Raw genomic sequence first — 19,722 nt, forward strand, 5'->3', positions numbered from 1 at the left:
GTTATATTTTTATCAAAAATCCAAGGTTCTATATAAAATATCGTTCTATCATCCAACTTTTGAATAGTTTATTAACTAGCTTATGAGTTAGTGCATTGACTGACTAGACTATGGACGTTAATACAAATAAATGCTTCTTATTTTAGATTTGTTGACAAGTTTTTGAGCGATTAATGAATGCTTCTATTTTTTGAATTGTTTACAAGTCTATAAATTGTAGCACAATAGCTTTTTTAAATAGTGGCAGATTTTTTTTGATGACACGACATTTATGTATGAAAGTGTTAGTATTTTTATGCCGGTAAAGGTGATAACTTTTCTCTTGGGAAACAGTGTCTAACAATATTTAGTGAAAATCCCACATTAAACAATATAAAACTGGAGCTTTTTTATTTTTCAAAAAACTGAGAGTTCAAGGAGTAAATTATACATTTTGTCAATCAGTATTTTACTAAGTTTAGCGCAAGAAAGACACTCGAAATAAACTACAAAGTGTTATTAACAAGAATAAATTAAAAAAAAAAACAAATTTAACTTAAATATAACTATAACTAAGAAAAAAAATCCTCTAATATTTTTTTATTTGAATTATTACTATTAAAAATTAAAAATACCACTTTTTAATAAAATTAAAAAAAAAATTATTTATTTATATGTTGTTATAATAATGAATGAATTAAACCGTCCTTAAAAGCGTATACAAATAATAAAAGAAAATATCAAACACGTACTACATATAAAATAACTTTAAATAAATGCCACTGCCCGTTACAACAATTGGAAAAATCGATTTTTCCAATTTTTCAACAGACGACAAACATTCTTATAAACGAAGTATGTAAAATAATACAACAACAAGAAATAAGAAAAACCAAAACAAAATTCAACAAACGAAGAGAAAAAGTTTTACCGAACAACAACAAAAATCATATAAAATTCCGTTAGTTGTTAAAAATAAAAAAGCTACTGTTATAATACCAACACACTCTCTATACGTTAAGCATGTGCTTATTTTGCTCTCCCACTCTCTGGCGTGCGCTCTTGTGATAATTTGACTTGTGTGAATATTTTTTCCTTGTATTTTTGCTGTTACACAGCCTGGTGACAATTAGTTAGTAGTCGTCTCCTTTTGGACGTTGTCGGGTCGTGTTATGTAGAGTAAAAAATTTATAATTATTAGTTGTTGTTGGTTTCGGAAGTTCCTTGTTTAAATATTGTTTTTTTTTTCTTCAAAATTTGCTGTTGCTGTTGTCATTTTTTTTACCAAGTATATGCTAATATAATTGGATTGCGAAACAGTCACCCATCAAAATCATTCAGTTTTAGTGTTCTGCTGCTGTTGTGTTGTGTGTCGTAAGAAAACACTTTTTTCTTCTTACAACATAGAAAATAAAAAAATAATCCATAGAATAAAGAAGCTTTATTTATATTAGTATCTCAGTGCTACTTGCTACACTTGTAAGTGTATGTTTTTGTGTACATTTTGTTTGTTTGTACGTGTTCAAGTGTACACTTTTTATCCATCATAAGTAATGAAAAAATGTGAAAAAATTTATATTTACTAAAGAATAAAATATGAAATGCATATTTGTAATATAAAACAAAAAGAATGTAACATAGAAAAAGAGGCCAATTATTTCAAAATGTTGATGAATTTGTTTGACATTTTCTTCAACTTGTTAGTGATGTGGATAGTATGAGTTACGCCCCAAGTCCAGTCAGCTAGTGTACTACAATAAAAAAAGGTAAGTCCATATACATACATACTTACACATATTTTTCTATTTCCTTAATTCTCTTCCTTTGTAGAGTTGCCAGAAAAATTTAGTTGGGTTTTTGTTGAATTAGTGGGAGTTATTATTGTTGTTGGGGAAATCAATTCTTTACAGTTTCGTTTCGTTTAATATTGAGTGTTAACTCAAATTAACTTTACTTAAAGTATTACAATAAGCTCACCATAATTTTCCGAATCGATTTACATATGTAACTTTACGAATATTGTTGAAAATATTAATATTAAGGAAATTTCTTAAACTTCCTCACTTGACTTATAAATACTTTGACAAATGACATTTATATAAACATATGTATCTCTCCTCTGAATTTTATAATTGTATCGTATTTAAAGTTTAAATACGATATATTTTATATTTGTTTAAATTTTATACAATATATTCCTTAAATACATCGGATGTATATTAGTGTTTCGAAGGATCCTATTCAGTTATGGCTAAAATAATTTGAAATAAAACATGATCTTAAACAGTTATAGCGCTATTAAATACTATGTACTTCATTACAGTTCTCAATGTTACATATCTTTGTTAAATATACATATGTATATTAGGGTGGCTCAAAAGTATAGTTTTTGATCTTCCGCCAAAAAAGGAAAATTTTGTTCATTTTAAGATCTTAAATTATTTGTTTAAATTATTTGAGCACAAATATTAATGATACGCCACTGAAAGCCCCTCTCAGAGATCTTTCATAAGATATCAGTATTTTATATCATTCCTTTGCTTAAAAAAGGACATCTTCGTTCTTTGGTCCTGCTTACCAATAATTGTTCCCAGGACAAAACATTTAAAAAACGGTGTCTTAAAATGAATAAAGCTTTCATTTTCGGTGGCTGTATCAGTGTCTTATTTTGTCTCCATATAAACAGGACCACCCTAATGTATATGTTGCACATAATTTTTTTTTAAACTCAAGATACTTGTCAATGTGAATAAACTTAGAACTTATTAAAAAACAAATATTTTAATTTTGTAAAATTTGTTTGTGAAATTTCAAGGTGACAAAAGTAATAATTTTAGATTCAGTCCAAATTTCAGGGTTGAGAATATTGGCTAGATTTAGTTTATGCTTGTGTACATTTTTGTTCGTTTAGTTCATATTAAACGTTTGGAACATGATTAACATGTTCTACACTTTATGAAAAATATATGTATATAGGTTCATTCGCCTAGGTCTTTTTAATAGTGATGTGGATATTATACATATTTTATTATTTTTTATGATTAAAACAGAGTACAAACTGAATTTACTTTAATTAATTATATTTCCTAACCTCCATACAAATATCATTTCTTTATTTGGAAATCGAAACCGATATGATAACAGTATTTAAGGAATCGGTATTTACATAACGGGTTTACTAAAACTCAATTGTAGAATTGAGAAAATACTGAAATTACAATTTTTAAAAGTTTAATTCCGAAACATTAGTTCCCCTAACAGCCCAAACTGTAATAAAATCGGTTGCATTAACTTTTATACATTACATACACTCAAAAGTTACAAAAGACAGAGCTATAAATGAATCATTAATTTTTAAATTAATTCTCGAATTATTAATGTAATTTGGAATTAATTTTTTTTAACAAAATTTTACATTGTTTTGAATAATTTCATTTATTCAAATTTATCTATCAAAACCTCATTTTCATCAAAACGTGTTTTTTTCATTTCGACGATAGCAAATATTTTAAAGAAATGTAATGGAAACATTAAAGATATATTGGACTTTCAAATTTTTGAAAGTAACGAGTCTTCGCGCTTTTATAGAGTCTCAAAAATGGCCAAAAACATTTTTTTCAAACTTCGTAAAACGATATCGATAAAGGTTAATAAGTGATGAATAAATTCTGAGGCAGTATTCGGATTCAACCCATTCCTTTAGAAAAGTTTACTGTAAGTAAAGTACAAAATTGTTGACTTGTGTTATTTAATTCCAATTAGACTTTCTAAAGAAATTTTTAAAATGGGACTAAAATATATAATCTTATTCTGGCAACTCTAGTTAACTCGTCTGTTCAACTTCTTTTGTTTTTTTATATGTTAAAATGTCTACACCAGGCTCCACTTTACTTTTTGTTTGTTTTTTTTCCTCTTCGTTGTTGTTGTTCAAAAGCATGTCACCACCCCAACATCATCCCCCCTCAAACTAAATTTGTCGACAAATATATTCGTACACTTCACTAGCAACAACAGTGGGATTTACTGTTAACTAGCATAGGGTGTCGGTCACACTACACACGTACATATACAAACATACATACATCCATTTTATTATACTCCTAAATATTTCTGGTTATATTTGTTGTTGTCATGTTGTAGTTGTCATATTCTTTCAAAAAAGTTACGTCGACAGCGGTGACGTTTTGTCGAAATTAAGTAAGTATTTGCGAATGTAGTATAAAAAGGACTTTACGACGGGTTATAAGTTTGTTTGGTTTTTGTTATTAAGTTATGGAGTTGTTGTTGTGTATATTTTTACAAATAATTTATTAAATTTTATTGAGTAGTTGTTGTAGCAAACGCTATAGTGTAGAGAGGTAAAAAACGGAAACACTAAAAACAAATTATTTATTGTATTCAATTTGTATACACTCGTTTATATTGGCAAATTTTTGTTTTTTTTATTGTTTTTGTTTCGTTAATACATTTTTCAATCATTGTTAAAGGACAAAGTTGTTTTTTGAGAAGGTCGCGCTATCGTATTATTTGTTAAACATGCAAAATATTGTAAGTTTTGTAAATTGAAATTTGTCGTTATACCTACCTAGTGTTTTAAAAAATATAACAAAAACAAACACTCGTGTGTATGTAGCTCATACGTCACCATGTTCAATAAATTGTATTTTAGTTTAGTTTTACAAGGGTGCAGTCAATAAATATTACACAAACAGTCACACACACACAAACATACATTATTTATTTATATTTGAAAAAAGTATATATGTACATATGTATATGTATGTACGTGTTAAGTTTGTATGTACTATGTATAGATTTTTCTGTCAGGACACAAAATAAATATTTTTCAAAAGCAAACAAGCGTTTTACAAGTATTCTCCTTGTTTTAATTAAGTAATTTTCGGTTTTAGGGTAAAAAAAGAAAACGTGAAGTTTAACTTTTCTTTTTTACAATGAAAGAAAAACATTTTCGGTTTTGCTAGTTTTGCTAGCGGCTTTAATAAAATATTACTTATTTCCATATTCATGTAGATATGTATTTTTGGGTTTAAATTACAAACTTTAGATATTACTTATGGAAGAAAACCGCAATTTAAGGGAAATTTATTATTTACTTTTCAAGCCCTACAGCCAATGGCTAATTTGTTTTTATAAATTCTTTTAAATTTTCGCTATTTTCTCATTCTACAGTAGATTTTATGTTTTTTTTATAAAATTTAAAAAAAGTTTACTATAATTTTATATAATTTTCTCAGGAAGTTAAGATTTGATCGAAATGTTAAGATAAGATAATTTTTACTCATTTTTACACTTATATATCAAGCGATTTTCGATACTGTTTCCCGATAAAAAACTAGTAGGCACTTGCTAAATTTTTAAAAGTTTAAAAAAAAATCTTGACCGCTTAATATACTACATTGATATTTCCCAATATTTACATAATATATAGGCAATTATAGTATCCTATCTAAGAATAAATTTTTTACAAACTGGTAAATTTGTTTGTTGTTTTATTTCCTATTTCCGTTCTGTTGTTAGTAAGTATGTAGGTGGTAAATTTGTCAATTACCTTTTACTCTTGTTAACGGTCTGTTGCACATTTATTATTTTATAAAAATACAAAAATTAACAACTATGATGAGGCGGTGGTGCTGATGATGATAATGATAATGGCAATAATGATATTGATAATATCAAGACCTTTCATACTACCTATACATCAATTCATTCAATCAGTTTGTCGTTGAAACACATGCACACAAACATGTAGTTAAAGATGCATTGAATCAATTCATCAAACTAACTATTATAATGACATAGACAAACATGTTCGTTCATCAAAATTATTACATCCTGTAGTTTGTTTTTAATGTCTATTTTATAACAATTTCCTTTCTAACTTTTATTGCAGGAAAGAATGCTGCCACAGGGTTTTCACTGCTAGATATAAAACAAAAAAAAAAAGATAGATTATGTTGACACACACTGCTTGCTGTTTACAATGATGATGATGATGATGACGTTTACAAGCGGAAGTTATTGAGAGAAAAACAAAATAAACTTAACAAATAACAAAAATAATAAATAAGGGAAAACTTACAAAAACGTAGTTAGCTTAACAAGAATTTATAGTAGACAATTTTTGCAAATAAAAATTTCGTTCAACACAACCACAAAATAAAGAAAATAAAAAGAATTTAATTTATTGCTTAACAAAGAAAACAAAAATAAAAAATAATGCATCTACATTTTGAACGCAACACAAATACAAAATGCGATTGTACAATATTATCATTATCCTGGATGGGAAAAGTACCAGATGACATACCAGAGGTAAGTGCAAAATTAAAAATACATAATTTAGCATAGGATTTTTTTTTATTTCAAATTATTAATTTAATTAGCATTGCAGCAAACATTATTCGATGCAAAAATAAAATATATAATTTATGCATATAGATTTTATGAATTGAGTTTACTTAATAAGATGTAGAACAGAATTAGAAAAGAACTAGAACAAAACTAGAACAGAACTAGAACAGAACTAGATCAGAATAGAACTAGAACAGAACTAGAAATGAACTAGAACAGAACTAGAACAGAACTAGAACAGAACTAGAACAGAACTAGAACAGAACTAGAACAGAACTAGAACAGAACTAGAACAGAACTAGAACAGAACTAGAACAGAACTAGAACAGAACTAGAACAGAACTAGAACAGAACTAGAACAAGAATGTATTTATTATGATTTTTCGAATTTGTCGAAGGTTCACATGTAGATTCGTTACATTTGTATTCTTTATCGGATACAAACACTGAATTGCGTCATATGCAGTATGAATCCTGAACAGAATTGGGTAACCCTAAAGAACCAATCAATACATAAATATACTATTTTATTTTTTCCTTTATTACAAAAAATCTCAAATATAATATGTATAATTTATATTTTTAGTTTTAATACTCACATTTACTTAGTAACATATATAAATACACACACACAATTTTCACAAATCTTAAATATTAAGTAAAATATAAATAATTAAAGTAGTAATCAACAAAGAAATCATCACCTTTACATAAAAGACATTGTCACAAAGATTGTCACAATCAAATTAAATATGGACCAATGAGCAAAAATACTTAGGCAATCGTTGCCAATATTATTTGATGACGCTGATAAAACTTGTTGCATACAATTGTTGTTGTTACTATTATTATTATTATTGGGGGATATTTGGTGACCCAATTCCGTTGGTGGCTGCTGTTGTGCATTTGCTGACGATTGCTGGGAATTCATAAGTATTTGAAGTTTTCTCAATGATGATATTGGTCTTGCTGTTGCTGGTGATGTTTGGCTATTTGACAAAAAAGGTTTATAGTCAACAGGTAGTGCAGTTGGATGAAAGCCATACATTTGCATTTGTACAAATAAACTTGTTGTGCGATGATCTGTGACAACAGCTTTAAGGGTGGTCGGTGAAATGTGTCCATATTCCACAACGTATGTATCACCAAAATCATTTATGGAATGATATAAATAGTGCTGAAAAAGTAAAAGTAATAATAATCAGTTGGCAGTCAATTATAAAAATGTAAATGAACGGAATTTTTGATAAATTATTAAAAATAACGACAAGTTTTAAATACGTTTCAATAATTGCAAAATCTTAGGATTTTTTAATAATTATTTGAATAATATTCGGATATGGAAATTTAGATCTGATTAGAAAGCACTAAAATTTAAATTTGGCTAAAGTAAATATCTATTTACACTTACCTCATATATTGTAAATTTCACATAAGTAATATAATAAATATCAATGTAATAAAACGTTAGAGAATGATTTGTTGGTAATTCTGTTGTTGTGGAAGACGTTTGATTAATTTCATAAACAAGAAAATCCCCTTTATAAAAAATAAGTCAAAAGAAAAATAATAACATCAATCATTCAATTACATTAAACAAATTTATCACACACTTACCTTCTTGTCGATGACCCTGTTCGATGACTTTATCATAATTGTCATCAAATTCATCTTCTTCCTCATATTCGATATTGTCTTTATCATCAGTATCATCATCGTCAATAGCATCGTCTTCATCATATTCTTCATCGAAATCATTTAAATCTTCTTGCATTAAACTTAGAGATTTTTGTTGATAATTTGGTTTTAAGACGCCATTAAATTGTTGATCTTTATTGAGTATATAAGCGGGACTAACATTAAGCATTGTCCGATTAAATCCATAAATTTGTATAAGGACATCAAAGGGTTCTGGTTTACTAGCACCATCCACATGTTGTTGTTGCTGGCCATTAATAGAGGAAATTGTACCTTCAACAAGATTGTCTTCATAACTAAAATTGACTATAGCATAGACATTCTGGGAAAAGTGATTGATGAAAGGTTAAAGAAAAGGAAGAGCATGAAGAAAGAGAAAATAAAATATATTTTTACAAAAAAAAAAAAAAAATATGTACAAATAAAATTGAACTAGAACTGAACTAAACTAGAACTAGAACTGAACTAGAACTGAACTAGAACTGAGCTAGAACTGAACTAGAACTGAACTAGAACTGAACTAGAACTGAACTAGAACTGAACTAGAACTGAACTAGAACTGAACTAGAACTGAACTAGAACTGAACTAGAACTGAACTAGAACTGAACTAGAACTGAACTAGAACTGAACTAGAACTGAACTAGAACTGAACTAGAACTGAACTAGAACTGAACCAGAACTAAACTAGTACTGAACATATTAGTATTAAACTATAACTATATAATAAAAATCTGAAATTATTTTTTATTAAACCAATATTTTATATACTTATTTATAAGAAAAACATTTAAAACTTTTAGCCTTAAATCATTTTGTTTTATTGAATGTCGTACATTCTTAGGAAAAGTCACAAATGTGCTTCAACCCACTAATAAACAAACATTAAAAATAAATTAAAATTGTTGTTCTTTTTTTTTGTAAGAAAATCAAAATCACATTGTGGAACTTCAAGAAAAAAACAAAGTGTTTAAAAATAGCTCAATTTTTAATTTATTTAGAAAATAAAAAGTTTATTTTTGCTGTAAATATAATCGAATGATTAATAAGGTCAATGTCATTGGCGCAAAGGAAAACGGCAGAAACTGGGTAAAAACACGAAAGAAAATTTCAAATTTAATAAAAAGCATAAAAAATCAAACTTCCACCGGGCAAATCAAGCGTAACCGCAATCATTGAAAAACTTTTTATTTATTTTCAATTTTAGCATGAAAGCAGCAAATTGATGTTTATGTTTGTTTTTAATTGAAAGCAAATGTGTGCTTAAAAAATCTTGTTTATTTTGTTCAGAATTATAAGTGCATTTATTATTTTAATAAAACTAAAGTATTTTACTCTTTAAAACAAAAGCAAACAAAATTATAAATTTCTAAAAATGCTCAATGAGCATCATAAAATAAAATTAAAAATAAAAGAAAAATATGGTTTTAAGTATTTCATTCTATCAAATCACTCTACGACTGCAAATACGTTGTAGATTTTGTTTTTTATTTTTTTTTTTATTTTTAAAGAAAAGCAAATTTTGAAATTTTTGCTTATAGCTTTTCATGTTTTCACCAAAATCTTCTAAATCAGTTCTCGCGAAACATCAACAACAAACGTTTCAAATTTTGAAAAAGTTTTCGGACTATACAAAAAAAAAAATAATAATAATTATAAAAAATAAAAATATTAAATACTAAAAATACTACTGTGTGTCGTACAGATACTCAAAGTATATTAAGAATACATCATCATAAATACGAAAATAACATTTATGTACGAAATAATTTTATATTTAATATAATTTATGGTTTCGAATCGTTCCAATGAAAGACACAATGTTTTCGTCTTTTAGCACTTCCTTGTGCTTCATTTTATTTTTGTTTGCAAATTTTGTAATTCAAGTGGAAAATAAATCTGTTTTTGGTATCGGTACCAGAATAATTGGCGATCAATTGTTATTGAAAGATATTTTACAAACGCCGCCAATAAGTTTAACTGAAGAACCTGTCATTAAGTTTAATTACGCCATTGTAGAACCAATTACATATATTGAAATTGAATCAGATAAGGTGAGTCTTCAATTTAGGTTACAAAATGTAACTATTATATTTTTATTTCTGTTTAGACAAGATTATTTTACAAGTAACAAAAATTATTTCCAATAATTAGACCAACAATTTAAATATTTTCAATATTCTTTAAAAATAAACAAGTTTATGTAAACATTTCGCAATAAATTTTAGCTAAATGTCTTAAAAATTTGTTTAAATTAAGTATTTAAATTTTGTAACAAATTAGGTAATTATACTCGAATTTCAAATAAATTTTACACCATTTACTACCGAAAAATTAAAATAAATTTTACTTCTAGTTCAGTTTTAGTTCAGTTCTAGTTCAGTTTTAGTTCAGTTCTAGTTCAGTTCTAGTTCAGTTCTAGTTCAGTTCTAGTTCAGTTCTAGTTCAGTTCTAGTTCAGTTCTAGTTCAGTTCTAGTTCAGTTCTAGTTCAGTTCTAGTTCAGTTCTAGTTCAGTTCTAGTTCAGTTCTAGTTCAGTTCTAGTTCAGTTCTAGTTCAGTTCTAGTTCAGTTCTAGTTCAGTTCTAGTTCAGTTCTAAGCTCTGAAAAAATTCAGATTTTTACTAAGAACTGGAGGATTTCACAAAAACAAATTTTTGCAACAGAATATATTTTATTAAAAATATTTTTTCTCAAAAATTACACACCCAATGAAATAAAAAAATTCCGAAACAATTTTTCCCCTAACTAATATTAGTTTTAATTGGCCATAAAAGTAACTTATTCTAAATTTCGGTCGTTTTGGCAAACCGCCTGCTGAAACAGATGTTCCTGCAATACAATGCACATTTTCAATTGTTTTTTTTTTTTTGTAGCATACAAAACAATTGGAACAACCTGGAGCTAAAATTTATGTGATCATGAACAAATTCAATTAATAGCAATAAAATTTGCACATTATTAAACAATATCCAAAAATAACTAATAAAATTTAGCATTCATTGATAAAACCCAATAGAAAATAAGACAAATGTCTTTCATTTAGCTGTCTTTGTTGAAATTTAAGGTCTATTTTGAAATCTGATTTGTTTAGACGTCATTTGAAAATCTTGTTTGTACATTGTAATGAAAAGCAAATAAATGTTAGATGACTTTAAGCATTTTTGACCTTTGAACTTTATGGGGAATGTGTAATTTATTGCCAATATCTTAATTTTAGATTTACCCCACTTTCTGTCCCTACTCATGGCATTGTCAACAATCTCACTTTCTTTCAATAAAACGTCGACCTTGAGAAAGCTTAATTTGAAATTTCGTATAATGTAGACACCAACAATCGATTCGTGTTGTTTTTAATTGATTACAAGCAGCATGAAGATAAAAAAATTAATTTAAAATAAATCTTAGATGCCAAACACTTTTCTAACGTCAAATGTAAAAAAAACAACATTTATTAGTCACCATATTAGCATTATTTATGTATGTATTGAGGTGAATTCTTCTTTAACTCAATTTTAACATTTTAATATGTTTGTTGATTCAATTAAATATTTAATTGGCTTTAAATGAGTTTGAAAAAATAATTACCTATCGACTTAATTCAAATTATATAATTTCCATTTAGTTAAGAATACTTGTGTAAAATGTTATAATATAAATAAGTGTTATTGTTAATTTGATTGCGTTCTTAAATAAGATAATTAATTAAATAAGACATAATATCGGAAAATTGTTATTTTCTTTCAAGGATGATGGCTGGAAATTAAATCGTACCAACTACTATCAGGAAGGTTGGCTGGCAACGGGTAATGTACGAGGGATTGTTGGTGTAACGTTTACAACATCACATTGTCGTAAAAATGTTGAATATCCTTTACGTACAAATTACAACTTAAGAGGACACAGATCTGACGTAAGGTTTACTAAATAGACATTGAAAGTGTATTTTATGTAAAAATTCTCCTTTAAGGTTATACTTGTCAAATGGAATGAACCATATCAGAAATTGGCATCCTGTGATAGTTCTGGTATTATATTTGTTTGGATCAAATATGAGGGTAGATGGTCCATAGAGCTTATAAATGATCGTAATACACCGGTAACTCATTTCTCGTGGTCGCACGACGGTCGTATGGCACTAATTTGTTATCAAGATGGTTTCGTTTTGGTGGGATCTGTGGCGGGTCAGCGTTATTGGTCTTCCATGTTGAATTTAGAATCTACTATAACATGTGGCATTTGGACGCCGGATGATCAACAGGTGTACTTTGGCACTACGCAAGGTCAAGTGATAGTCATGGACGTTCATGGTGCAATGGTTTCTCAAGTGCAATTGTGTAATGATGTAGGCATTACCTCCATGTCTTGGTCTTGTGAGAAATTTAAAATGGAGGAGGGTGAAGAATCAGAACCGGGTGTGACCAATGCCGGTATGTCATTATCATTGTTATATTTTTTAAAGATTAATGTCATATTTTCTTTACATTGCAGCTAAACGTTCATTTGTTTTGGCCGTTAGTTTTCAAAATGGTTTTATTTATTTACTCAAGTCGTTTGATGATGTTTCACCTTCACATATCAATACCGGCCTTGATGGCTCTCTGGGTATGGTTATGGAATGGAGTAATTCTCGTGAACTTTTAGCTGTAGCTGGCACCTCTAATAAAACCGTTAACATTAATGATCCTGTTAATGGTACGGTGTATGAAAATGTTTTGAAATTTTACACAGAAACAGGAGCTTTACTTTATCAGGCCCATATACCCAATTCTACAGCACCAGTGTCGGCCTTAACCTGGGGTCTCAATGATAAACGGTTGTTTATTGCTACAGGAACTCAAGTTCATATAGCCTGGGTGTCGAGACGAGTGGCTTCTTTACAGTTACTGTGTCGTCTACAAATACAAGCTAGTATAGGATCCGAAACATTATTGCCATTGTTGCCTTTGCCTTCAAGAATTAAGACTCTTATTGGCAATTTATTTGCTCAAACTATTCGAGTAAGTAAAATGGCAACAAAATTCTTTTATCATTATTTATATATTTTATTGTTGTTATATTTAGTGCTGTGTACCTGATTTAAAATCTCTTAGAGAATTCGTTTCCCGACCGCCGATATGTTCGACGCGTTTACATTGCACCATGATACGCCATGATGATGATTCAAATATTAGTTCTGGTACCTGTTATACATTGTATTTGGAATATCTTGGCGGATTAGTACCGTTGCTTAAAGGCAAAAGAACATCCAAAATACGTCCAGAATTTGTTATATTTGATCCGCAAGTGAATGGTAACAAATTAATATGATTAGGTTTTATAGATAAATTGTGAACTTTTTACTTATTTCTTATAGAATCATCGGACTTTTTCCATCATTCTCCAAGTTCGAAAAGTTCTTCGTCGTCTAGTCAGTCGACTAGCACTACGGCCAAAAGTCGTACTGATTCATCGGACAGTGAATACGAGGACCGTTTAAGAGGCTCACCTCATACGCCTCGTAAACGGAAAATACGTCAACAAAAGCGACATGGCTCAAATAATAATGATAGAAATACTCTTACCACTGGCAGTGATAACGGTGATGCTTTAGATGAACTCGCCTATGTGGATACGCTACCAGAGGTTTGTTAATACTTAAAGTTTTTCGATATATTTATATAGTTTTATTTAAAACTCAATTTCTATTTTAGGAAGTGAAATTGGTTGAGGTTACCTCAAATATTTGGGGTACCAAATTTAAAATACATGGACTTGCAAAAACCGTCCCGGCAAACTTAGGCCAAGTTACCTACAAAACGTCCCTGCTACACTTGCAACCCCGACAAATGACTCTAGTGATAACCGAATTAAGAGATGATTTCCCACTTGGACCGGATCCCAGCTTTAATCCAAATCTCTTTTCTGAAGACGAAGATGAGAGCTTGTTAAATCACACAGCGGCCAAGAGAACGCAGACAACGTCAGCAGCGACAGAAGTAGCAAATACTGTTGATACTGGTGGCGGTGGAGGCGCTTGCGCAGGAGGAGGTGGAAATGTTATTACACGAAAACTTAATGAGATTGCACCACCCATAGCACCCATGTCACCTAGACCAAATCGCCTATTATCTAGACATAGGAATTCATCGAATGGTAACCAAATGTCGGGCATCCAAGGTAAAAGTCCTTTGGCTAGAGCAGAATCGTATGATGATGATTCAACTAGTGAATCACCAGAAGCTTTACCCTCCACGTCAACCTCGGCCATTATGCATAGTAGTTCAAACAATCACAAAATATTACGTCCTAAGACCATAACTTCCGGCTATTCACGATCGAATGGTGGTTCTTGTGGCCAATCACGTCACGCCATATCGCCATTGTTCAACGATGGTTCCGTCCCAACATTACAATCACCCAAAAATGCTGTAGCTCCTACTGATATTATATTTGAACGCCCAGCCGTTTCGGCAGCTGGCCAAACGACGCTAATGTCATATTCAAGCAATAATGACTATGCCAACAATGTCGTCCAGGTTAAAAATGCTCTTATGTCTGAAACCATACGTTCAGCTAACAGCCATGTCAATCCAGTGCCTCTTAATCTTAACCTTAATTTAGAAAGAATGGATGCTACCAAACTGAAAACCACGCAGTTGCCATCGACATCCAAAAAACGCGAAATACTTTATATAGATGATGAAACACAATCGCCCATAGTTCAGCCCCAGATAGTGGGAGCAGCAGCTATTACACCTTCACCTATAGCGGTGATAGAAAATCCAATGAAAAGAACACCCACCGTGGTGTCGATAGCACCTGCAGTCCCCGATGTCATAACACGTAGTTGTAGTGTGGGTTATTTGGATTCAGTAGCCATAACACCATCCGATGAAGCTCTTACGGCATTACGTAGAGAAGCTCCCAATAAGCGGCTGATATTGGTGGATAATCGAAAAACGAATCGTAAAAAAAAGTCTCAACAAGGGGTAAGTTAGAGTTAAGAATTTCTTATTATTCTTCTTATTGAACGTAATAATTTTTTATTTTCCAAACAGGACTCCCATAAGCCTAAACTTTTATTTACGGGCAAATCCAAAAGTTTAGATTCCTGTGATTTGTTATCAGCTCAAACAAAAACTACTAACAAACAATTAGATAAACTAAACGAAATCAAAGAAAGTTCTACCGCAGTTAAAGCAACCGCTAAAACAGCCTGTTTCACCTGCTCTAATGTGCCCAATCCAAGTGAAGATTGTAAACGTATTAAAACATCACCCACATCAAGTGATGAAATTATTAAACTGGATCTAGAAATCAACTCCAGCAAAGAGGTCGCCAGCGAAAGTGAATTGCTTAACAAAAAATCTTCAGAAAGTTTACCAAAACGTAGAATTGATGTTATAACCAGTTTTACGGATAGTCCTCTCTTCACACGAAAACATCGCTTTGGCAATCGCAACTCCACAGATACATCTTCCCCCACATTGGGACGGCGTAATGAACATGGTTTTAATTTATACAAACAACTAACCGAAGGACGTTGGAGACGCAAGGAATCAAAGCAAACATCTAATGGCGGCGAAAGCAAACAACAGACAACAAATGGCACGAATACTCAAGAGCAACGTTTAACTGACTCCCGTAATGAAATAGCCGTAGAGGCTACACCTGTAGAGTCAAGAGCTTCTGTTTCACTCCATACTCAGGTATTGTAGCTACGGCAATAGAGATAAAGAGCAATAACTTCTAATAGTTTATTTTCTTATTTCGATTTATCTAGGCGCTTACAACTTTAGAAAATATTATTAGTAGACTAAGAGACCTGGATGAAGGTCGTTTAACACCACCCTCCTCACCACAACGTTTACCACGCAGTTCACCAGCCTCACCGGCCAGCAGCAAAAAGAATAAACGTTATCAGAGCAGTTCACCTATACGTAATATTCTAAATTCGCCACTTTTACTTAGACGCCAACGAAATAAAAAACAAAACATTATTGATAGTTCGGATGACGAGGGCAATGGAACGACTGGTTCCGGTGAGGAGAATTCAAATAATGGTTGTAGTAAACAATATCGTGATTTAGAAACATTTCAAAAGGCTCAACTTCGACAAAAGGTACAAAAAAAGCTTTTATCGATAAAATCGATTAAAACTTTATTTAAAATAAAAAATGTGTGTTCATATTTTAGTTAAAACGTGGTCGAATAGAACCGAATGGCACCTCAAACTGCAACAATCCAGCGCCTGTACGACGTGAGTTTGTAATGCACAATAAAGCGCCCATGTGGAATGAAATGAGTCAAGTTTATCAACTAGACTTTGGCGGTCGGGTAACACAAGAATCAGCCAAAAATTTCCAAATTGAATTTCGTGGAAAACAGGTAAATTTTTTAAATATAATTAAAAAAAAATATCTATATATTTCATTATTTACATTTTCTATTTGAAAAAAAAGGTCATGCAATTTGGAAGAATAGATGGCAATGCATATACCTTAGATTTTCAATATCCATTTTCAGCATTACAAGCATTTGCTGTGGCTTTAGCTAATGTAACACAACGCTTAAAATAATTATGTTGAAGAGGCGAGGCAGACATAAAGGAGATGTCCAGAAAATATTAAAACAAAAACATCAACTTAGGTTGTAGCTTATGATTCTAAATAAAAAAACAAACAAACTTTACTATATACATACATACACTTATAGCAAATAATGAGGAAAAATTATATTTTAACATTTTCAATGAAAACAAAAATACATGCAAAACTATTGTTGTATATATTTACATATGTATACATACATACATATATAGTAATATACATGCAGATAACTTATCTTTAGATTAATATTAAAATTATAGTAAAATGCATTATTTTAGGAGATAAACACAGCATAATATTTTGTTGTATTTACACCATTATGAAATTCTTTTTAGATATATTTTAAATTTTTTCAAATTCTTCAATTTTCTAATCATGAATTTTGTTTTGGAACTTATTATAGACTTTTCTTTTAATTTTTAAAAATGGTGTAATATTGAAAAAGTGTTGTAATAGAAAATTTACCAAAATATAACAAACACTTAATTTAGTAAAAAAAAATTGTATGTAATTTAAGTAAAACAAAAAAAAATCAACCAAGAAAAACTAAAACTAAACGACTTTAGGTGTGCAATATGTAATTAATTTTATTTATATTTTAATTAAATTAATTACAAATTTTAACATATAAAATTATAATTTTTAAGCTTAAAATTTTTTATTATTAATAATAGTAATAATATAATAATTAATTATATTAAAACATTAATGCTGTGCTTTTTAAACGTGTGTGTGTGCATGTATTGTAAGTGAATGTTAAAACGGCTATAAAAAAACAAAACAAAATATTGAAAACCTATTTGTATTTTGATAAATTCTTGTGAATTCTTCTTATGGTATTTAATATAATGTATTTAATAAGAATGTTTTAAACATTTTATTTTAATTTGTATTTTAAAATTAAAATTTGTTTTGCTCCGTGTAATTTTAAAGAGTAAACATATAAGAACAACAACAACAAAGAAAAACTCCGTTCCATTTTTTTCTTCTAACTCTTCTTATTTCTAAACTGTTTTTGTAATTAAAAAAAAAAATAAAAACCAACAAATCTTAAGTGCAATATTTGAATAAAAATATCTTATATCAATAAAACAAAAAAATGTAGTTTTATTTTTTTAATAAGGATATTTTCTTCAAAACGATACCTTTAAAATGTTCTTAATAAATTTAATATTAATTATACGTAACCTTAAGGATTAACAATATTGGAAGCGTATGAGTAATATATATTTTGTTTAAAAATGACAATGCAGCGTAAATAATTAATCGTAATAAATTTGCTTAAGGTCTACCACTGAACTAATAATTAAATTAGAAGTGAAGTAGGACTAAGCTTGAACCGTTTTTGATTGAAAATGAACTAGAATGCAGTCAGATCTAAACTTAAACGATATCCAAAATAATAGTTTCTCTTAGCAGTACCATTCAAAAAATTTGAGATATTTTTATTATCGAAATTATTCGGTCAAATAACCACCAACCACGTTACCTGTCTATAATTATTTGAAAAGCGCTTTTATTATGGTTTTATACCTTGTTATCTTTTTATTTTCAGAAAATTTTTAATCACAAATATATCTTAAAATAACATAATAACACAATAAACGTATCAACTAATTAAAAATTCTACATTGTTACTCTACCACTAAGATAAATTATAAATAAAATGATACATTAATTTACTTATTCGATTTATTTTCATGTTCAATTTCTGATTTTTCCCAGTCTGGTATTGGCTTTGGTTTAACAACAAATGAATCGGTTTTGGAGCCTTTTGTTTCAGCTAAAAAATATATAAAATACAGAATAATTAATAAAATCTGTACATATGTATATATTTCTATTATATATTTTTCTATTATATATATTTCTATTTCTATAATCTGCACATATGGATGAACAAATGTACTTACATTTCTTAAAACGTTGCACACCTTCCTTAAGTTCCGCTAAAACTTGTCTTGAAGTATTCATAACTTCTGTTTGCATAGCAGTCTGAAAACCATGACGTGTATAGGCATTTGTATAGAGAGCATCACGATCATGTGCTACAGAGGCTTGAGGAAACTTTGCAATAGAAAATGCTAAATTCACAGCTTGACCTAAAGCAGTGCCAGTAGCCACCAAACGATTTACTAAACCAATTTCTAAAGCTTCTTTGCCGGTCACGCGACGTCCACTCATTAAAAGATCTAACGCCCTTGAATGGCCAATCATGGAGGCTAAACGAGCAGTACCACCATCACTCATAGGTACACCAAAACGCCTATTGAAGAATCCCAATATAGCAGTTTCTTCCATTACCCTTAAATCACACATTAAAGCCAATTCCAAACCACTGGCCACACAAAAACCACTAATACCACATATGAGAGGTTTGCCACAGTGACGACGTGTCGGTCCTACAGAACCTTCATGACGTAACAAAAAATCCAAACTACCCTTTTCACTTTGAGCCTCAAGTTCTTGAATGTCGTAACCGGCACAAAACGTACCACCTACACCGTAAAGTACAGCAATCGGTGAACTTTTATCGGCCTCAAAATTACTCAATGCCATAGATAGTTTCTCGGCTGTATCAAAATCGATGGCATTGCGCTGCTTTGGGCGATTTATGCCAATCAAAGTGATATGTTCATCTTTATCCACTACTATAGTATCTTCGGCTGGTGTTTCTAGATAAGATTACTTAGTTACGAACGAATTTTACATTTTTATTATAGTATAAACATACCATTTTGTTTTAATATTGTAGTACTTGTGAAAGATCTATTGCTTTTCAAGAAATTATTTATATTTTTTGAAAATTTTACATTTTGCTTAAAAAACCCTAATGATTTGATAAACATTTTTTTTTGCAAAATTAAAAGTAAATATTGAGTAATAGTGTTACCAGAATATAAAAAATCGCTAAAAAGTCGGCACATAAATATGGCAATAATACTTATGTAAAATGTAAACAAGTTTTTTTTTTATAATAAATAAACCCATGATACAACAATAGATTGTTTTATTATGAAATAAACCATTAATGAAAATAAAAGTGTAGCATTTTTGTTTTATTACGATTTATTTATTATTTTCTT

General features: G+C 29.6%; 2 protein-coding genes across 2 annotated transcripts; one reads left to right on the forward strand and one right to left on the reverse strand.

The window, feature by feature from the left end:
- The first annotated feature begins 630 nt into the window (after nt 1–630).
- On the forward strand, nt 631–17,160 carry LOC111690498 (tubby-related protein 4). Its single transcript, XM_023452990.2, has 12 exons — nt 631–1,745; nt 5,891–6,312; nt 11,794–11,958; nt 12,016–12,475; nt 12,537–13,045; nt 13,110–13,338; nt 13,402–13,670; nt 13,739–15,016; nt 15,086–15,736; nt 15,811–16,149; nt 16,224–16,415; nt 16,490–17,160. The coding sequence occupies exons 2-12, from the start codon at nt 6,217–6,219 to the stop codon at nt 16,604–16,606; spliced, it is 4,305 nt and encodes a 1,434-aa protein (XP_023308758.2). The 5' UTR covers nt 631–1,745; nt 5,891–6,216; the 3' UTR covers nt 16,607–17,160.
- Nucleotides 17,161–18,155: 995 nt separating this feature from the next.
- On the reverse strand, nt 18,156–19,525 carry LOC111690565 (probable enoyl-CoA hydratase). Its single transcript, XM_023453070.2, has 3 exons — nt 19,371–19,525; nt 18,550–19,311; nt 18,156–18,419 (listed from the first exon to the last, which is right to left on the reverse strand). The coding sequence occupies exons 1-3, from the start codon at nt 19,483–19,485 to the stop codon at nt 18,316–18,318; spliced, it is 981 nt and encodes a 326-aa protein (XP_023308838.2). The 5' UTR covers nt 19,486–19,525; the 3' UTR covers nt 18,156–18,315.
- Nucleotides 19,526–19,722: the final 197 nt, after the last annotated feature.

This window comes from Lucilia cuprina, chromosome 4 (genome assembly GCF_022045245.1).
Source record: "Lucilia cuprina isolate Lc7/37 chromosome 4, ASM2204524v1, whole genome shotgun sequence".
In the NCBI taxonomy this organism is placed as follows: domain Eukaryota; kingdom Metazoa; phylum Arthropoda; class Insecta; order Diptera; family Calliphoridae; genus Lucilia; species Lucilia cuprina.

Excerpts from the sequence above, each read along its gene's own strand:
- LOC111690498 (XM_023452990.2), top strand. The coding sequence starts at position 6,217 with ATGCATCTACATTTTGAACGCAACACAAATACAAAATGCGATTGTACA. Across the intron at positions 13,671-13,738 it reads ATGTGGATACGCTACCAGAG|GAAGTGAAATTGGTTGAGGT; the intron begins GTTTGTTAATAC and ends TTTCTATTTTAG. Across the intron at positions 15,017-15,085 it reads AAAAAAAGTCTCAACAAGGG|GACTCCCATAAGCCTAAACT; the intron begins GTAAGTTAGAGT and ends TTTTCCAAACAG.
- LOC111690565 (XM_023453070.2), bottom strand. The coding sequence starts at position 19,485 with ATGTTTATCAAATCATTAGGGTTTTTTAAGCAAAATGTAAAATTTTCA. Across the intron at positions 19,312-19,370 it reads TACAATATTAAAACAAAATG|AAACACCAGCCGAAGATACT; the intron begins GTATGTTTATAC and ends AATCTTATCTAG. Across the intron at positions 18,420-18,549 it reads TGTGCAACGTTTTAAGAAAT|CTGAAACAAAAGGCTCCAAA; the intron begins GTAAGTACATTT and ends TATATTTTTTAG.